At 33.4% G+C, this 22,045-nt stretch overlaps 2 protein-coding genes across 8 annotated transcripts in view; one reads left to right on the forward strand and one right to left on the reverse strand.

Moving 5' to 3' along the window:
* Positions 1–254: 254 nt before the first annotated feature.
* On the reverse strand, positions 255–3,465 carry PSAF (photosystem I subunit F). The gene is made up of 2 exons (XM_086440739.1): positions 2,625–3,465; positions 255–393 (listed from the first exon to the last, which is right to left on the reverse strand). The coding sequence occupies exon 1, from the start codon at positions 3,337–3,339 to the stop codon at positions 2,641–2,643; it is 699 nt and encodes a 232-aa protein (XP_086296865.1). The 5' UTR covers positions 3,340–3,465; the 3' UTR covers positions 255–393; positions 2,625–2,640.
* An 8,732-nt stretch (positions 3,466–12,197) lies between these two features.
* PEX1 (peroxisome 1) overlaps positions 12,198–22,045 on the forward strand; it is a 32,751-nt gene continuing 22,903 nt past the window's right edge. For 4 of the 7 annotated variants that reach the window (XM_086440766.1, XM_086440757.1, XM_086440775.1 and 1 more), the window contains exons 1-3: positions 12,292–12,543; positions 13,328–13,501; positions 18,001–18,097. In XM_086440766.1, the coding sequence (XP_086296892.1) occupies positions 12,346–12,543; positions 13,328–13,501; positions 18,001–18,097 (469 nt within the window). In that variant the 5' untranslated portion in view covers positions 12,292–12,345. Of the gene's footprint in view, positions 12,267–12,291; positions 12,544–13,327; positions 13,502–15,837; positions 15,983–18,000; positions 18,098–22,045 lie in introns of those variants that run through there. The other 3 variants (XM_086440750.1, XM_086440786.1, XM_086440802.1) reach the window with 3 other exon arrangements.

The following is a 22,045-nucleotide window of genomic DNA, read 5'->3' on the forward strand; positions in this document are numbered from 1 at the left end:
CATTATTATCTTTATGAAAGACGAAAGTCAAAATCGTATGTCATCATTTTAAAGATATAACCTAAGAGACTCTTCAAAATTACCCAAACTAGAGTAAATGGTCTTGTGGTTATAAAATAGCCTTTAAAAAAAATTAATTCTACTTATGGGTGTATTTTATAATAAGAGGGTTTGTGGTCATAATATCATAGGTTTAAGGTATAGTTATTAGACTTGATGAGGTAATACCACAACCCTTTTTGAACAATTAGGTCTAAGAGAAAAGTTGAAATGCAAACATATAAGTACATTTAAAAATACAAATACAAATACAAGAGTTTTCCCCCATCCATTCACTCTTCAACAAATAGTCCCTATTGAAGCTCTCCTTACGCATTTTCCTCGTAATTTCATCTGCAACCAAACCAATTCATATAAAAATTAAATAAATAAAAACATGCATTCGGGTTTCGGGTCAGATCAGAATGTGTCCTATCATGTGGAAGATTTTTAGAAAGAGAACTTCTAACATAATACAAAGAGTCGAGTAAACACAATTATGGTTATGCGTGCACCTCCACGTCAGAAATGTAAAAATCGTAGTAAACCCAATGTCATTCCAGCATTATTGTAATACAAACTAGGGGTGCAACTTGGTCCAGTTCAAACAGAGAACCGAACCAAAATCGAGAGCTTTGGATTGATTTGGTTCGATTTATAATGAACTTCGGTTCGATTCCGGTTTAACAAAGTAGATAATCGACCAATTCGGTTTTGTTATTGGTTCATGTCTTGTATAGAACTGAACCAAACTGAGAACCGAATCCTTATACCAATAAAATTATAAATAAATATTACTAATCAATTTAATAAACTATATGCATTTTTATGGATATATATATATATATATATATATATATATGTATATAATTTAATGGCATTTTTTGGATGGATGGATTAATGACTTTCTTTAATTGATGGAAAAATTATTGATTTTTTTTTTAATGGATACATTAATGATTTTATTTTATTGATGGATAGATTAATGTCTCATTATATGATATTTCATATTCATATTTATTTATTTTCATTAAAAATATGTTGATTCAATTAGGTGTTTAAGATATTGGCAACCCAGAGAACCAAACCAACTTTAGCTCAATTCGGGTTGGTTTGGTTCAAATTCGATTTGGCCTCAAACCGAAGCAAATTGCGCCCCTAATACAAACTTCAATTATAGTACTACTACAATAAGAAAAGATAGAGAAAGAAAGGAAAGAGAGGCCCTGGGAAGAGAGAGAAATAAAGGCCGTCGAGGAAAAATATATGATGTATAATAATAAATAAATGTTCTTAGAAAAATCATTCTCAAAAAAATATTTGTGAGAAACAGTTTCTAACCTCAACACCCACAAGGGGTCAACTGAGATGGTAAGAAGCGACTGGGTGTGCTTTCCAAGTCATGATTTCGAGTTTTTATATGCCCCATCACACAAATGTGACTACTTAAATGTCATAACACGTTATAGGTTGGGATGGTGCATGTGGCCCCATGGAGATTAGTCTCGCTAAAGGTGGGGATAATCCCTAGGCTACCGAAACAAAAACAAAAATCTTCAAAAAAATCACCAACTTTTTTTATAAAAAAATCATTATTTAAAAAAGAAATACAATTAATTATAAGTTAATTGATAATTATTTGAAGAAAAAAAATCATCGACTATTTTTTTAAATACTTTTTAAGTATTATTTTATCTTAAATATATAAATACGTATCTCTACATTTTTTATTCTTAAAAAAATCTTTTTTTTTTGTTTTTTAATCTATTCCATGTTTCATCTCCTGACTTTTTCTTAAGCTCAACCTTGCCATATTATTCCCGAAGTCTGAACTTTGTCACAATGCATTTTAGGGGTGTCAGTGTGTCAGTTTCGATTTTAATTATATAGGAATCAAAATTAGAATAGCTAATTTTTCTCAATTTGGATTTCAATTCAAGTTCTCAAATCAATTGAACCAAAACAAGAGCTGTTAAAAACTTTTGCTTTAGATAATCTCAAGTCTCGATTTCTATAGGTTCCCGTCGGATTTAGTTCTCTATTGGTTCGATTCTAAGAGACTTGACTATAATCGATTTCAATAAAAAGAATCTAAAACCGTTCTATTATTTCAAATTTCATTTTCATTTCAATCACAATTAAATGGAACCAATTGAAACCTTGGTACATACTATTAGGGACCCTTTTCATTTGGGCATGTAACATGCAAAGGAAATAAATTTAATTATTAAATAAAAACTAAAGAGTGACCATTTCCTTTCAATACTAAGAGTTGGAAAAAAAAATTATAAAGTAGAATTGTTTTAACCATTTATTGAAAAAATTAATTAAAAGTAAATAAATTAATTTTCGAAAACAGTAAATTATCATTTTCATAGCTATAATGACCATTATCCTGAAACGAAAATTTTATAATTTTTCTACCGTTTTGGTAAATTTTAAACAATAATAGAGAGCTTCTTTGACGCACCAAGTTTTTCTAACACCACCTGAAGATGTGTGCTGGTAATTTACAAATGATGAGGTGTGGCAATAGAATTATCTAATAATAATAATAAATAAATAAAAACTAAATTAAGCCAAACCTGATTAGTTCCTTCTTTACACAACGGTGACGTCAGCATCATCGACAACAAGATCTCCATTCACCAACTCTCTGTAGGCTGCAACAGGCCAGATGAAGCCTCTAAACAGCAGCCCCGAAGCCAATGGTACATCAATGATGATCTCTTTTTGGGTTGGTTTCTTATCATCCCTGATTGCAATCAAGTAGCTCCGACCCACCCACCCTATCCACCCCGCGATGTACAGGAACAAAATCCCTGGTGTAATAAACTCTCCCCAATGCCTCTGGTCCCCACTCACGATCAAATGTGGTAAACCATCTGTTCCACAAAGAAGTCCTTGTTTCCCATAATTGTCAAACCTACGCTTTGTTTTCTCCATAGTAGCTTTGATAGCCAACGCTGGCGCTGAATCTGAAGCGTACAGCTTCAAAGATGATTCTAACTTCTTCAGTTGTTGTTTTTCGCGTTTAGCGAATTGTTTTGATTCCTTGCATGGTGTAAGCCCAGCGATATCAGCTGATGCAGGTAGTGGGGCCGATAAGAGGATGGATGAGAGTGCAAGTGCAGCAGAGAATGCCTGGAGTGGCGATGTAGAGGAAGATTCTTGCTTTTGTTGATTGGCTGTTGGGCTGGCGCAGCAAAGAATCTGTGAGCGTGATTTTGGGGTGAATTTGGAATTTAATTTTGGGTTGGAGAGAGGTTTGGAGAAGGTGGTGGGAATTGTGAGTGACATTTTTTTTTTGCTTTTTTTCTTATTGATCTTCTTCTCTGTTGGGTGTAGGATAAGAGGTGAGTGTAGGGTAAAGGGGAGTTGCAGAGAAGAAGTTGAGGAGATTGTATTTAGATTTTGATTTGAGGTGTGAGGAAGAGAGGTGTAGAAGTGAAGAGGGAGGATAAGATGGGGAGAATGAGGAGGCTGAGTTGGCAGATTATAAGTGGTTGGGACTTTGGATTGTTTGGTTTTGGCTCACTTTAAGATTCTCTTTCTATCTGAATGCAAGAGTTGGATAATTTTTAGAGTGATGATTTAGATACACCCCCTTTATGGTTTGGTGAATATTTGATATGGTTCTATGTGTTTTCAAACTGTGGGAAAACCCCCTTGACATTGGTCTTATCTCAGATACTAATAAAAATAAATGACCTAAACTTCCCCACCTTCAACCCATAACAAAAAAAATCCTTGACATTTCTTCACAAAATCAGTCTACTTCAATCTCTTAGGAAGGGTTGACAATGGATCAAGTCGATACTTGATCTATATCAAACCGCCACCAATCTGAAATAGTCACACTATGCTCCAGATTTGATATGTTCCAATTAAGGTTCCATCCAATCCAAATTCTATATGATCCATGGTTTGGGGAAAAATCTATGGCTTAGGTTATGATCTTTCGTCATCCTCAACTTCTTGAAGGAAATTCATATCATGATCTGAAATAAAACCAGTCTTCTCTGAAATGGTTTCTTGGTTTTGATCTAAAACAACATCTAAACATCTCAGATACATTAATCGATTTGAGAAAAAATGAATCATCTTCAATTGTTTGGTACCATTTTTCCTAAATAATCTTAATTGTGCTTTTTGATTTCTATTTTGAGAAGTTTTACAAATTCATTGACAATATTAGAAATTTCTTGTTGGTTTTTTGAGTTAGTGAATCAATCAATCTCTTGAGAGAGATTCCCTAAAGTAAGATGATGTCACATCCCCTCCAAGAACACGACCGACTGTAGACACCCCATTTTATGATTATGCCCTAACTTTTGCCTAAGTCACCCTTTCAGGTTTTTAACTTATAGGACTTCTCTTTCTTTTTTATGATCTCGAATATCCAATTCGACAACCTTTTGATTCCTTACACCTTAAGAAAATTAATTAGCATTTATGAGGATTTAATAGGTGGGCTTAGGATAAGGTTTAGAAAGAAAAGGTATAAGACTCAACTTTCCAAAATGCCCCTAGTTCGATATTCTCTATTTTCTGTCAATTATTTTGATTATCTTTTTTTTTAATGCCCCTTAGTTTGACATTTTTTTTAATATTTCAATAAGAGATTTTCCTTTTAGGTGACACTTTCTTTAAGAGAATATATATTTTTATTTTTTGTGTGACCAGGACTGAAGTAACTTCACAGGTTGTCTACGTACCCCAAATATTTCTTTTCTTCTTTAGGGCCAGTTCAAAATGTAGTTCATAAATACTATCCTACCAAGGTTGGTTGGCATAGTTTAAAAATATAAGGCTATTGATTTTTTAGAGGTTGTGAAAAGTTAAAAAAGTTATCTTTTATTGGTAAGATATAAAAATTAAGCAACCAAAGGAGGCCTCCTATGGTGAAATAGTATTTAATTTAGTTAAGGTGTTAGGAACTCGATGTCTTGATTGCTCTGTTGAGTAAGGTTTTCTTTTGAAAATGAATAATCTTTGGTCTTCTTTTACGAAATTGAGTGTGATTGAGTTCCTTGTATTTGATTGTTTAATTTTTCCAAAACTTAGAGAAATTCCTTTATTCTTTTGTGAATGAGAACTCTTTTCCCTCGAGTGAAAAAAAAATAATGGATACATTTTTTGTGGGTCTTAACAACTTTGTCGATGGTTTCAACTGCATTTTCATTGACCAATAATCTTTGACTTTTATGTCTTGATCTATTTTGGTGTAATATATCCTAATGAAAGGCAACATGGTGCTTATAACTGACATATTCTCATAGGACCATGCGAGAACACTGCTAAACTTCTTGAATAAGTTTATCATTGTTTCATGTTCCTCTGAGGATAATGTAGTACTAATGTGCACTTCTTGAATGTCCTTTTTAATTCCAATATTTATTAAGTTTAATTAGTAAATTCCAAATCATTCTTCATATTAGATATTATACTCAAATCGTTATTACACGCATGATAATCATAAGACTTATTTATTTTATTGGAATTAAAAACATAAACTAACAAACTCGATTAAAACTCGAAATAAAAAAAAAACTTAACATAACCGAAGTGACTAACTGAACTGAAACTAAAAGGAAACTCGGAGGGCGTTTAACTACGAAGTGGGAAGATCAGACATAATCTTGGGGTCTATGCCACTTTGGGTATTTTCACGATGCATGACTTGAGCTCATCTACTTTCATTACCTTTTCATGTTATGATTTGAACTTGTCCAATGTTGAGTAACTCATTGCTTCAATAGTCTCTTTGTCTTCCAATTTCGTCATTGTCTCAGGGTAGATGGACTCATTCTGGTATAATGAGGATAAACTATAAGATCAATCGAGTGAATAAAGGAAATTGAATTAACTATTTCAAACTTGAAAAATGATATTAGGTTCAAAGTAGGTGAAGGTTAATTTTGAAAGGTAGGCAAATGATTAGTTTTAACATTGGACAGGATAGGAACGAGTATGGTGACTTTTTCTTTCTCAATAAGGTTTTAAATAACATGATGTAGAGTAATACACCTATCAAAAACATGACTAAGCATCTGATGGAATTCATAGAATTTTTCATTATCTAAGTTTGGAGGGAGAGGATTAGACAAAGGCTTAAGTTGCAATGGTGTTAGCAATTCCTTTTTTTTATCAAATTTTAAAATATGATATTAATGGACATTTTAAATTTGGAGAATTATTTCCTAGGTTTGGCTTATGAGGGTTGTGCGACTTGAGGAGATAGTACAAAAGAGGTATTAGTCACTTATAAGGAATTGACATTAGGTTTGAAAATTTTAAGTTTTAACTCAGACGAGTTATTAAAGAGATCCAAAGAGTAGGCATCTTCGACTTGATTTCCAACCTCAAGAAGAGATTGTAAAGTGGGAAGGTACTAAGGCATCACATACTTGGCATAATTTAGAGTGAGATTCCTGATGATGATCTTAAGTTGTTCATTCTCTTGAGGTCGGTCCCACAATTGAACGACTTTAGTTCTCCATCGAACAATGAATTCAGTAAAGGTTTTCCTAGACTTTTATTTAGTCGTTTCTAAATCTCTTCTTGTGAGTTTAATATTTGTGTTGAATGAATATTGACCAATAAAATCATTTATCAATTCGTGCCATGTTTTTATACGAGATGAACCTAGTAACGTGAGTCAATGTAAGGCAGGTCTTGTGAGAGTTTTTTGAAAAAGTTGAGTCATCTGCTCCTCGTTCAAACCATGAGATTGCATGATGCCAACATATACTTTCAAGTGAGTCATAGGGCATTCAATCTCATCAAACTTATCCATATTTGACGTTGTGAATTTATTTGACAGACTGACCGAAGGAAATAACGTCATTGCCCATAATCCAATAACAAGATCATTTGGATATTTGATATTCTTCAAGGAAGTTTCAACATGAGTTATTCGATGGGCTAAGATTGGGTTGACGAGTAATTGATCATTTTCTTGGTCTTCGACGAAGTCAAACACAGCCTGACATTTAAAAACTTATCTTTTTTCTTTTTAATCTTCAAGACCTCAATTTGTGTTTAAATATAAGCAATAATATGTGCTTGAAAGGATTTCAAAATTTGACATAATGTTGCTTCTTCCATGGTAATTGTTTCTTCTTGTGGTAAAGGTTGACTACTTAGACTTGATGATGGTATTCTGGCAAGATAACTCTTTTAACAGACTCAAAGTGGCACAGATGGTGATTTAGAACATCTAAGAGCAATTATTATCTGATTGGAATGAAATATGATTAACCATTGATTCTGAAGGTCTAACTCTTAATCACATGATTAAAATTTTAATATAAATTAGTCCAAGTTTGGTGGCAATTATCGAGTCTAAATGCACTATAGGCTTATAATGACCACAAAGGTGATAAAGGTTAATCATGGGTCTACCCTTAGTCCAGATTGAACCTTTGGTCATTTGACCATAAGATCAAATATTCTTGGTACGAATTAGGTCGAATCTTTGAACCTAAAATCCAATTGGTCCAATCGATTTAGTATTGGCCGGTTAGATCCATTTGCCAATTGGGTCAACTAGTTTAATTTATTTACAATGATCAGTATTTTTTTACCAATTGGGTCGGATCGATTGAAATCACCTCAATCCCTTTTTACTAAATAGTGAAAAAGAGTCTGATTGGTAAATAGGAGATTTTTAGGGAATTGGAAGTCGCCACTTAGTTTAGGTATATGAACCATAAATAACTCCAAAATGGATCGGATTGGTCCACGAGTAAGAGAAATGGAAGGTGTTAGGCACCGAACTTGCTCGATCAAGATAACTGGTCTCTACTACGATTAAAAAATATCCTATGGTCAATATACAAAAACTAAAGTCAAACTAGGATCCAATCACCATTAATTTACATTGGGTTTACTAAATGAAACTTACGACTAAAATACAAATCGATAAAAAAGATTGTCAGATTGATAAGATATATAAACATTCCGAACAAAAAAAATTGCCAAATACACATGAACCTTCTACATAGGAAAAATTGATATCACATAAAAATTTTCAAATTAGAAACATGACAAATTATAAAATTACAAGTTTCTAAATTATAAAATTATGAACAAACAAATAAATAATAATAAGATTCCTTTTATCATAAGTTAGATGATAATTGCGGCTCAAAAATATTGAAAAACACTAACAATGAACTAATGATGATAAAAAAAATAAAAACATGAGGAGAAAGAAAAAAATGAGTTAAAAATAAAAATTAAAAGAAATTAAAAATAAGAAGATTGAATAAGGAAACTAGACTTACCTCTAGGACAATATGATTGTTGTGTTATCCCAAGTTTACTCAAGAGCTTGTGAGAGTGGTATACACGGTTGAACATAGATAAAGAAAGAAGACATACATGCGTGTTGTGGTGTTGATAAAGTTGAATAAAGAAGCCAAGAGAGAGGGTTATGATTGTTGGGTTGTGTGAGGAGAGTCAAGAGAATGTTACAAAGAAGAAGATGGAGGGGACTGATATGATGAAAGAGATGGGTATTGTGGGGCTGTTGTAATGAAATGAAACGTTTTTGGTGGCTGGGTTAGTGGCTAAAATGAAGTTGGTTTTGTGATTGGGTTAATAGCCAAAACAGATGTAGTTTGGGATTGTTTTAAAAACTGAAATGGGGGTGGTTTGAGACTAGTTTAACGGCTGAAATAGAGGTTGTTTAATGACTGAAATGAAGGTGATCTGGGACTATTGTAATGGATGAAAATGAAGGTTGTTTGATGACTGAAATGAGGTAGTTTGAGACTGTTGTGATGGCTGAAAATGAAGGTTGTTTAAAGGCTGAAACTCAAAGGTAAAAAGGGATTGAGTGAGGTGCTATAAAACATGTGGAAGATAAGGTTTTTGGAGATGAGGAAGAGAGCTACTACTAAGGGAGAATAATGAGTGAAGAAGCATGTATGTGACTGTTGTGTAGTAAAAGAAGTGAAGAAGCCTGTACGAGGCTGCTATGGAGGAGAAAAAAATGTAAGTTGCTATTTTTTTCTTTCTTCTTCTTCCTCTCTTCTTATGCTTCTTTCCATTTCTTAGAGAATGATTGCCAAAAAGAAGGCTCTCCCCTTTTATAATATTTTCTATGTTTCTAATTTTTCTTTTTCTTTTTATATTCTTTTTTAAATTTTTATTGATTCTTTCTTTTTATTTTTTTATTCTTTATTTTTGTTTGTTTCTTCTTCAACAGAACTAAAGAGAGACTTTCTCTTTCTATTTGAGTTTAAATGGAAAAAAGGAAAAGGGGGAATAGTCCCATGCTTCTCAACCCATGGCACATTGATGGGTGATTAATGATTAATTCAAACTCTCTTTATTATTGATTGGTTTTAAAATAAAGTTTGATTGGTGATTAATTTTTTATTTTGATTGATCAATAAAATTAAGATTTCCAATGGTTTGGGTAAATTAATTTTTAATTTTTAATTTTAGTTGGATTAAATTAAAATTTTAATTTGATGGGTTAATTGATTTTAATTTTCGATTTTGATTGGATGATTAAGCTCAAATTTTAATTTGATTGGTCGATTGTATTTTAATTTGAGTATTGATTGGTCGATTAAACTTTAATTTTAATTTGATTGGTCGATTGAGTTATAAATTCAATTTGATTGGTCAATTGGATTTTTATTTCAATTCGATTAATCGATTGGGTCTTAATTTCAATTCGATTTGTCAATTAGATTTTAATTTCAATTTGATTTAAAATTTTCAAGTTGGTCATGTAATTGAATTTAAAATTTAAAATTTTGGTTGTTTAATTTGATTTTGCTTGTCTAATTAAAATTCGATTTATTTTTTTGTCGTTTTATGTGATTGATTGGTGTCCTTCCACGTGGCAGAAATCATAATTTTATGTTAAAATATTGGTCATTTTATGTGACATGTTTTAATTTTTCTAAGCCCAGGATTTCTATATTTTCTCAATGTACATGAATATTGTCGAAAATTTATTTTTAATCATGTTTTCTTAGGAATCAAGATTTCTAAGTTAAACTTCAAGGAGTATTTTGATCATTTTTACAATTATTCGTAAAATTCCCTATTTTCATCGATTTTAGTCTTGTTAGACTTAAAATCACATTCCATTCTAAGACTAATGAAAATAGTTTCAAGATATTTCGGAGGCGTAGGGCCCACAAGAGGTATTTTAGTCATTTTGTCAAATTTTGCGAATTATATGAATTGTTGGCATGAGGTTTCGTTTAGTCCCAGAGTGATTATTTCTAAGTTTTAAGATCATATTTTTCTAGCATCACGAGGTTTTTAAATTATTGAAAGATTTAACGATCTTAATAGTACGTACTTACTAAATCGAGTGTATGATGTAGTGATTCTAAGCGTGCATAATTCAATGTCGCATAACAAGGAGAAAGAAAAGAGTGGAATTAGAAGAACTGGAAGGAAAACAAAGAGAATTGGAAGAAGACTTCTCATAAGCTTTCGAATTTTTCACATATTCTGCGCTTATCATTAAGAATCTACAGCAATCGAGTAATAGATTGCCAAGTCAGGCGGATGTAAAAATGAGGGTGTCTACACCGATATTGCGGACTTAATTTGAACGGTATGGATTGGTCCACCCACTTACCTGTCAATTGGATTAAAGAATTGCAACCTGAGAGCACTCATGGTCGATTCGAATTGTGACCTGTAGGAAAGTTCCTAGACTTTAGTTTTACTATATGCAATGCAATCTTTGATCACCCTTGTCCAAATACACTTATATACCTATTAGGCATATCCAATCAGATGGTATGTGATTACTTGGTTTGATATATCGTACATGTACGAGGTTAGGGTTGTAGTTTTTGTAAATGGTTTAGCGTCCCACAAGGAGACCAATCACGTACTAATACTACATTGACAATCGACACATATGACTTTATGACTTATAATAGGATAAAGGCTTAGGTTGCTCCAACATTGGTGCTTTGATATATCTTTTAAGGTCACCTGATCGAACGGTACTGATGCCCCAATTTTACATACCATAGAGGTACGTGACTGGAGTTGTGATTTTTATGAATGACGTCACATCCCACGAGAAGATTGGACCATGCACTAGTACCACGTTGACTATAAGAGACATGTAAATATGTGATGCATCATAAATAATACTGCTAGTGGTGTGTGCAAATAGGATGTGGTATGCCAAGAGAATATTTTGGATAAATAGGTCCATGGGTTAGATCATATCACAAAAGTATGAATATCAAATAAATATTGATCAGGAAACATAAAAATATCAATAACATCAAGATCAAGATCAATGCATACACATTAAATATGTATATCAATTAAGATCATGACATATCAGATAATAAATCAATTAGGATAACACAAAAATAATCAATAATCAATCAACTATTGATATAGGAAAAAAAAATATTTATTTATTTTTATTATTTAAAAAAAATTAAATTAATGTTTTATTAAAAAAAAAACTCTTCTTTTTTTAATTTTTAATTTTTTTAGCTGCTCTTTCACACACGAACTCGCACGTTCACACCCCACTCAATCTCTCCCCTCTCAGATTTTCATTCTCATCTGTTACACACACAAACCTGTGTTGCTGACCAATCCCTCTCTCTTTTCAGCTTTTATTTTTATTTTTTATTGTGAGAGCTCCCCCTATGTGCTGCTGGCCCTTTACTTGGACAACCTTGCGACAACAAGTTTACTTTAAAATTTATACTTTTCTTGCTGAAATCGGGAGCTACAGACCTTCAGTTCACTCTAATTTTTTTTTTTTCCATAAGATTTCAGTGTTTCAGAACTCTCTCGGAATTGCACGATTTCTTCTATTTTCAGATTTTTTTTTAATGTGTGAGAACACTCTCATTTTTAAATTCCAACCTTTGTGGCTGCTCCTCCCACTCTTTCAGAATTTGTGCGTGTGTCGCCTACGCCTCCACAGCTTTCTTCTCTCTTCTTCTTCTTTTGAAAATGTGTATGTTGCTGCTGCTACATGCGCCATTGCTACACACACAGACCTCACCTCTTTTTATTCGGGTAAATGATCGTATCCAAATCCAAATAATAAGGGTCGGATGAATCGGGCGAACGGATATTATCCAACCCGTTTCCAGCCCCACTAGGAGATGAAAACCTCGAGAGACTAAAAGTTTGAAGTTCATCCGTTTCAGAGCACACTTGAAATTGAAACAGTTGCCGAGTAAGAATTCAAGCAGAGAGAAAGGGAGAGAGAGAGAGAGAGGAGAGAGAGAGAGAGAGAGAGGAGAGAGAGAGAGAGAGAGAATCTGAAACTAGGTTTCAATGGAATTGGAGGTCAGGGTTGTGGGAGGGATAGAGAGCTGCTTTGTCTCTCTCCCTCTTTCTTTCATCCAAACCCTTCAATCAACTACTTCTGCTGCAGTTCTTCCTCCAGTTCTCGCTCTTGAGCTTAGATCCCCCAATCATGATCTCTGGTACGTAGCTTGGTCTGGCTCTGCTTCCACATCTTCGGCTATTGAGGTAATTAATATCACTTCAATTCTCAAATCTCTCAATTTGAATTTTCTAATTTTTTTTTACTTACTATTTTATAATGTAAATAAACCCCCTTTTTCATGCTCTTATTAATTTCAACTTAATATTTATTAGTAAATAACAATTCAGTAACTTGAAATTATATGACATAATCGATTATAAATAACTAATTTTTCCACAAAGAAGCTATCTTTTTGTGTAGGGCATATTCTGGTTATGTCAGATTGGATCAATGCATTCTTTACCATTACCCATGGTTTCAAAACTCTGTTTGACGGCAAGTCTCGTTCATGGTCGAGACTGAGTTGTCTCGGACGAAACAATTCTTCTTGGATGCGATAAATCATTTAATTCGATTCATAATTATTTATTCTTATATATATAAAGAAGTATAATTTTTTATATTATAAGATAAAGTAGGTTAGAAGATTTTTAATCATAAAATTATATTTTATTTAGATAATAAATATTTTAATTAATCATTTTAATTGAAATATACAAAATCCTAGTTGACTCTTATGAGTTTTACTGACTCGACAGAGATTTTCAAAATATTGTCCGAATCACGTAGTTTGTCTTGTGAGATTTTGCATATGTGAGACGCTTTGTCTATTTGTCTTGTTCATGGACAATATAGAGATGACTCAGATGAGATTTAAAGCCATGCCATTATCATATGTGATTTTTTCTATTGGTTTACTTGGAGATATCGTTGCATTATATTTGAGTTCTTGTTTATGATTCAATGTTCTTTTTTCCATCACTTAAGGTTGCCCAACAACTAGCAGAATGCATTTTGCTACCAAATCGAATGACTGTGCAAGTGAAAGCTATTGCCAATTTGCCAAAGGCTACACTAGTTATGATAGAACCTAATAATGAAGATGATTGGGAAGTTTTGGAGCTTAATTCAGATCTTGCAGAGGAGGCTATTTTGAAACAGGTGCCTACAGTAATCTCCACTAAATATTGACTACTTTATGCTTGTTTCATAATGTCCATTTTACAAGATCCAACGGCATCTGACGGTGATGTAAAAAACATTGAAAAAATGGATGGCATCCGAGTTCAAAAATGATGTATAAAAACTGAGTCCCCAAATTTTGACCCTATATTTTGGCATTGATTAGTTTTTATAAAGAGCCTGCATTTTCGATTAGTTGTCGTAATATATTATTATGGTTATATATAAATATCATTTGCTTACAAAAACAATGTTTGATAAATAGATTGTTTTTTTAGATAATGGGAAGCTTTGAAGTTGTACAATAAACAAATAGTGTAAGTTAAGCCCTTACTCAACTTTAGGGTTCGCTACTCATGAACAATGTCTCAACTTGAAGTTGTACAATAAACAAACAGTGTAAGTAAGCCCTTACTCAAATTTAGGGTTCACTACTCATGAACAATGTCTACCATCTAAGAAAAAGTCCCCAAATCTAGGTTTCCACACTCCAAAATAGCAATAAGCCAGTAGTAGATGGCTAAGGGAATAAAAGATCTGGTTCTGTAATTTCCTCCTTATCTTGAAAAATCCTTCTCATCTGTCTTGGCAATGATCAACCTCCAAATAACCTTCCCACATAATTGTGAACTCACATATCAAAACTGTTCCAGTGAAATCACAATGAAGGAATAGATGAGTAAGGTTCCTAGGGCTCTTGTTTTTTTAGGGAAAATTCTTTAAAGAATTTAAAGGGATTTTTTTTTGAGGATTTTTTAGTAAGGTGGGAGAATATTTGTATCTTGGAGGTGGTTTAAGGGGGAGTTTTCTTCTCTTACTCTTTGATAAGTTGTATTCTTAGGGGTCATCTCGACCCCACTTTTTCTCTTTTTCAATAAAATTTTCAACTTATCAAAAAAAAAAAAAAAAAAAAATAGATGAGTTGATTGACTCCCCCTCCCAACCCTTCTATAAAGGAAGACATGTTTGGGTGATCTTTTTTTTTTTTCTACTTTTCAAATTGTCTGCTGGGAGAATTTTAAACATGATGAAAGCTATTTTAAAAGGATCTATCTCACAATCAATGAGCTTAGTTGGAAATAATCCTTTCTCCCTATTAAAATTTTGAGGAAGAAAGAATTGACTGTATAGTGAGAACCTTCCTCTAGGGTTCCTCCTCCACCCATTCATATCTTCCTCTCCTTCTTAAAAATTGAGATGATTGAATGTTTTTGGGACGGGGCTTTGATGATGATGATAAAAGAGTGAGAAGATTGAGTAGAGATGATTTTTTTGAGCTGATCGTACTCCTTCTAAATTAAGCACTTGAATCTGAATTTCAACTAAAAAGATGTCGGGTCAATAGTGCGACATTGCAACAAAGACATTGGGTCCAGTTTCCCGATGGGTTTCCTCAAATGCTCTGCCAAGGTTCAAAAGGTTATTGAGAAGCATGCGGCACAGGTCCTCATACTAGCAAAGGATTGTGGCTGGCTGGACTATGTTAAACTAGATAGAATTCTTTGTGCTGAACAACATCTTAGCTTGATAACAGTTTCATTTGATAAGTAAGATAATAGTTTCTTTTGATAAGTTTGATGTCAGTTTGAAGGTATCAGCTTGCTAAGTTGGTTAAAGTTTCTGAGTTTGATACCACAACCTGAGTTCAAACCTGCCTTCACCTACTTATTACTAATCTTGCTTGCCTAGAAAAAAAAAGGTTTGATGTCAGCTCCATGTGCTTATACTCTTGTAGAGTGTGGACTGGTTTGTGTAAGAGCGATATAAAGGGGAAAAAGGAAGGTGGCTTGTTATGAAGGTTTATGGGAAGAATTCAAGCTTTTTAATATCATGCTAGAGCGTGATTCTGTTGAGGTCTTTTCCTATTTTTCTGGTCCAAGAGAACCTCTATTTAGGAAGTTTTGAGGTTTTTTAGATTGCTACAAATTCTTGCTGTTAGGATAGAAGTGTTACCATTATAGTACATTAGTCGGAGTTGTCAAATGGGTTCATGGTTTTTTGCTAACAAAAAAGAAAAGTAAAAATCTGAATGGATTCATTCTTTTAGATCATTTAGATTTACAATAGTGTACACCACCTGCCTTATATGGACTAATGGCTATAATGTGGACTATTATGATGTGTATCTCTGGAAATTGATGTGAAAAATGTGATTTATTTAGCATAGTATGGGGTAGGGTTCATATATATACATCTATGTGCAGTGTTGTTTCTGTGGGTGCTTCTGTTTTTTTCCTTTACTTCTTGTTTTATTTGGGTTGGTCACCTTGATCTCCCTTTTTCTTCATTAATAAAATTATCTTTACTTATCAAAGAAAAAGAATAAAATTTCAAGATGGACTCAAAAGGAGATCAAGCCTAAGAGAGAAGGGAACTAGTAGCTGAGAGTCGACCACAACCAAATCCGCCACCCATCTAAATACAAAATCAGCAAAGAATGTCTCCTTGAACTTGTGAAAGGTATTAGACCATGGAAGCATGCTTGCTTTAATATCCAATATAATGTTACATATCACTTTAAACATCTGGTTCTTAGCTTATATGTACATCAATTTCAGTGTCTCAAATTTGTCTTTGTCTTGAAAGTTTTGTTCTCAGGATTATTTCATTTCGTTCTTAAGGTTTCTCTCAGATTTTCACTTGACTAAACAATCCATGGACATCGAGATTTTAAACCTTAGTTATTACCATCATTGGAGTCAGTCAATGATACTCACAAAAACATGTCCTACCAGCCAACACTTCCAGCCCTCCTGTGGTTTTAAACATTTTGATGAAATAATAGAGAAGGTTATATGTGCTAACAATAGTCCTGTTAATTCGATGATGAGAAAAAGAATCCTCTCAATCCTGAAAAAAAAACAGCAGATGGTTTCAAGTTGCTAACTTTTTCATAGAGCTCTCTCTCTCTCTCTCTCTCTCTCTCAAATTTATGTCATATTGATGAAAAAAGGAATTATTAGGTAGGATACCCTAGCAAAATTAACAACTGAAGGCTAAAAGCCTAAAACAAACAAAAAAGGAAAAAAGAATGAAGAAAAGCCCTGCTAATCCCTACTAACAATGAATTCCCACCAAAAACCTGAATCCTCAGAGAAAATACCATTTTCATTCCTGGAACACCGATGGAGTTCGGCAATTTTAAAATTAGAAATGGCAATCTTGATGTCCTTGCTTATTTTCTTCTTAAATCACATTGCTACTAAAGTGGATGGGTAGAGTGGATTTCATCATTAACTCACTACTATTCCAGAATCCTAATAGCAAGCCCTTTTTATTCATGAAATGTGTTGAAGAGAACCGGACTATAAGACCTTATTCAACTTTTCTTTTTCACCTCACAACTCTTCCCTTCTATTGTCTAGTCTCAATTATATGGTCATATGCCTTCACCATGTGCACCTTCCAGGTAATACTTGAAGTTCCTTCCTACAGTCTTTAGATTGGATATGAGAGAATTAAAACCAGAAAATACGAAGTATACTTGTAAAAAAAATACAAAGTATATTTTTGATAACTAGAATTGTTAAGAGAAACTAAATCAAAGAAGTACAAGCTAACACCATACGGGAATAAATTTCCCAATAAAGATAAACTGAAGTTATCTTTTCTTGTCTATTTGAATTTCCTTTTGCACTCTATTTTCTTTATTTATTTTTCCCATGCTCTTGGGTTGGTCAAACCTGATCTAGCATGGATTTTACATGCTATTTGGCTGCAGTGAATTAAATGGTTCATATTGAGCTCGTGTTTTCGTACTTAACTTTTATGGTTCTATGTCAACTTTTGTAAAAGGTGCTTTTCTCTCTGCTTTGATGCCAATTGACACTAATGAGGTGTAAGGCATGAATCCTCCAACCAAAGTCACTCAAAAGACTAAATTGTGGGATTCTCTCTGCATTCAACTGGCTTTGGAATTTTTTTTTCAAAATTTTTATGAGAAAGGACCACCGATTGTTTTTTACTACTGGTGGCTAACCAATTTTTGTCCAAGCTATCCCATCTATCCATTTATTAAGAATAACACCGTTTGCTTTCACCTAACCAAGACTTAGCTTGTTCCATGTTTTGATCTTACCCTGGTGTAAGGGTAGCCCTCTACTACTTTCCACTGTTGTTCAAAAGCTAAAATCTAATCTCTAGTTAGTTAAGTTGAAGATTTAATCTGAAAGTAGGACCTCAAGTCACTCTTGTGGATTCTAGCCAAATAAAGTGGTTAGAGTTGGCCGAGGGAAAGTTCTTTAGATCTTAAATGTTAGCTTTTGTATCATTGGAAGCAGGGATGTAACATGCATATAAAAGGTCGCTCTTGATCCTTAAAAATGCTTTTGGAGTTGTAGCCTTGTAGGATTCATGTGCATGTTATTTCTGGTATGAAGGTTACATGAACTGGCGCTAATTTTTTTAATAAACATTTCTTTCTATATTACTGCAAATATGATAACCTATTATTAAAGGCCACCCTTTACTGAATGCAGGTTGGTATAGTTCATGAAGGGATGGAATTCCCTTTGTGGTTGCATGGGCACACTGTTGTGTTTCTTGTACTTTCAACTTCTCCAAAAAAATCGGTAGGTAAGATGAATTTTCTTATGTGCTTGTTTCACATGTTATTTAATATGCATCCAAACTTACTGAAGGCTATAGATGCGCCTATTTTTTATTTATTGATGTGGAGTTTTATGTCAATCACTTGTTTATGGTTTTGTTAGGATAGTCTTATTTAATTGGATGCCTGAGCAACCAACCTAATGTGACTACGGCAAAGTGGTTCGAAAATTAAGAGGCCATTCAATAGTTTTCTTTTTTCATTGTAAATGAAGAGGACTAACTTAGTAAGAAGTTATATGAAGACAAATATCTTGACAGCAAAATGTGGAAGTGGTTGTCTAGTGGCTCTTTTACTGGGAGATCCTATTATGAAGAAATTTTTCTTCAAAGGAGCTCTCCACCAAAAAAATTGAAAGCCTCCCAAATAGGATTTTTATCTAGACAAACCATGCTAGATAAAATTCTCACTTTTCACCACTTGATAAATAGAGGTTTGTCTATTCCTAATGGGTGTGTCATATAAGCCATCTGAGGAGATGATTGATCATTTATCCATCCATTGTCCTTTTTTGTGGAGCTTATGAGTATCGATCTTCAAGCTTAGATTTTGCTCTTAGTTTATGATCTTTAGTTGGCTTTCCAAGATCTTAAACAAGAAGAACACTATCCTTTGTATTCCTTTTGGAGTTTGTTGGGCCTTTTGGATGGAGAGGAACTATGATTCTTGAGGATAATAGTAAGTCCCCAATCCCAAGGATAAAGCCCTCCTCTATTATTGGCCCTACATTTTGATTTTGATGCCTTGACCCCTGAGATCCCAACCCGACTCACATTCCATGGTCCGTGTCTGTTATGGGTCGAAAGATATGTACGAGATACATCAAAAAATTATTACTAAGAATTTTTCATCACACATGACCAATCCACAATATTTTTCATTACATTTTTTTTTTTCTTTCATAATCATAACATTCAAAACAGGGACAAAGAGAAAAATGCACAGCTTGGCTTAATTAAACGTTGTAGTACTTTAAAACTACCAAATCCTAACCATAGCATTACTCAAACATTAAAGTACCGTAATTAAAAATTTCCTAAACTCCGTACACCCATTAAACTGAAATTCAACTGATTAATACCATAAACCATAGTTCAAAACGTCAAAATTAATGAAATCTCTTTATATTCTCCCTATGGCTCATCATTGACAACCTCAATTCCGGCTTCATTTGATTGTTAGCAATGCCATGAGCTATTGCCCAAAAGAGTCAATTTTTCATTAAATTGTTCTACACATCATTTTAAGAAGAATATACAAATATATCTAATAATTATCATGCTCAAGAATTAAATTATGAAATAAAATAGGAAAATATGCAACTCTCCAGGCTGATTTCTCCCAACACCTGACCCACACACATCTGATTACATGATCTTCTCCGGAGGTTTTTGGGATTTTCAACTGCTGAAATTCCCTCCAATACCAACGTGTCACATGGTTCATCTTTCATCATTAAAATGCGACCAATTCATGAATTCATATCCAAATATAACATTGTAAGAGACTATGCAATTATAAACCATAATCATGCCTAAGATTTAATATAAGCATGCTCTCATAAATTTAATCCATATAAGAGAAAAAGGAAAAATCAACGTACCTTAATTTTTGTTTTTTTAGAAGTATCGTTGGATCTTTACTATTCTTACTTATGATGAGCTAGATATTCCCGGCTCTTCTTTTACAGTCCGATCAACTTCCTTCCAATTTCGACGGAGCTCCGAGTGTGCTTTAAATGGAGGTTCTTACTTGAAGCTACTTTAATGGTGGATATAGAGAAGGAGAAATTGGGATTTTTTTTTTTTGTGTGTAGAGCCTCATCACATTCCCTACGTTTTCTCCTTGGAAGGACCTATTAAGCCTCAAGGTCCCTAATTTTTGGTCACCTTCTCATGATCTTTGATCTTACCATGACACTTGGTAGCCTACTCTTTGATTGGTCATTTCAAGAATTGATCCTAATCCTTCATTCTCTTGTGTTTTCTATGAATAAACCGCAACCTTCTGTTTGAAGAGACACATGGCACAAGCCTACAACAAGATCCTAGTCTCACACCAAACACCCAATCAGAATAAGCCATGTGGAGATTTCAAACTTTGTTGGAAATGGAGAGATAAAAATGATGTAACAGGAATACGACACATGTCGGGTGTTTATTCGCTATTCTCTTCATATTCAAAGGAGTCAACAACATGGGTGATGTGACAAACTACTCTGCTCTCAAAGTGGGGGATACCCCTTAATTCTTTCTTATTTTTGAATTATTATGGATTGAAAAAAATACTCCCAACTCCTTAACCTTCACTTTTTAACAAATTACTACCCATGCTCCACTCAACGAACACCTTTCTCATAGAGAAAAATGCCGTTTTTCTACTTCGATATAAGCATAATTGACCTAAGGCCATATGCATGGAATACATTAACATATTATACTATTTTAATATCTACTTTAATAAGCATGCAAAGAAAATTGAAAATTTTCATTATCTGAAAATTCTTAAATTCTGATACTGGATGGGAAATATCATTTTTTTTAAAAATCGTAGCTGGGCCGACTCCAAATTCCTTCATTTATGCCCCAAAAAGCTAATTATCGAAAGCAAAATTACAAAAATATCATTATCTCTATTTAAACGAAGTTATCTGCTAAAATTTTCAAGACTGAAGGCATGGGCCTTCTCTATCTTTTAAATAAACCCATAAAATATTTTTAATTTTTTTTCCAGGGGTATTACATTGGTTTAGTTTATAGGTTACTGGTAACCTAGTTATGATGACTCTCCTCCACAAACTGTGTTGGTTTTAGCCAAATCGCCACAATCATATGCCCAATAGGGAATATTTCATAATGCTTATAGGATCCTAGCTTCATTTGTATCGAGGAACAAATGCACTTTTAGTTTACAAGGTGGAATCGTGAACACCTTATCACGCTAAAGAAAATAAGGAATAACTTATCACGCTTGACTTCCACTCTTCTCTAGGCATTGTGAACACTTATTGGAAATAAATCAGAATACTTGCAAATTGCTATGATTCTTTTGATGAGTCATTTTGCTACCTTTTGATAGACACCTCAGCTTCTATGATCTTAACCTTCTTCATTCTCTCTCTATGACTAGATCACAAATAGCTTTACATTAATTTGCAATCGAGCCCTTTCAAAGCTCATGGACAGTATTTCCTAAAGATAATTTAGGGAAAAGTATATTTTTTATTTCTGAATAAATTTTTAGTACATGGTTCAAGGAAATATATAGGGAAAAAAGGACAGCTGGTCTATCATACAAATCTTTTCTAAATAAGGAAAGAATTTAAATTAAAATAACAATCCCTTTGATCAAGGGATGCACAATAAAATCTGCTAATCTACCAGATTTAGTCATTGACTAAATCTTTTTATTTCAGCCAATTAAGTCCTAAAAATCATAAAATTAAATTCAAAATTTCCACACTCCCCCTCAAGCTGGGGAGTAAATGTCAATCATCCCCAGCTTGGATATCAGTGGTTCAAATTTAATTCTTGGAAGGCCTTTTGTAAGATCATTAGCTATTTGAAGATTTGTTGAAGTATGGTTGAGATTAAGTATGCCACCCTCAATCTTCTCCTTGATAAAATGCTGGTCTAGCTCCACATACTTAGTTCTGTCGTGATGGACTGGATTTTTAGCAATACTTATTGCAGCCATGTTATCACAAAATACTTTCATTGAGGTGTTTGTGATTTTCAATTCTTCAAGAATTCTCTTCAGCCACATTCCTTCGCAGATTCCTTGTGCTAAAGTTCAAAATTCTGCTTCGGCACTACTCTTTGCTACCACTGTCTGCTTTTTACTCCTCCATGTGACTAAATTTCCCCAAATGTAGGTACTATAGTCAGTTGTAGATCTTCTATCAGTGATGTTTC

The sequence above is a fragment of the Akebia trifoliata genome, chromosome 1 (assembly GCF_017979445.1).
Source record: "Akebia trifoliata isolate Shusen 1 chromosome 1, ASM1797944v1, whole genome shotgun sequence".
Classification (NCBI taxonomy): Eukaryota; Viridiplantae; Streptophyta; class Magnoliopsida; order Ranunculales; family Lardizabalaceae; genus Akebia; species Akebia trifoliata.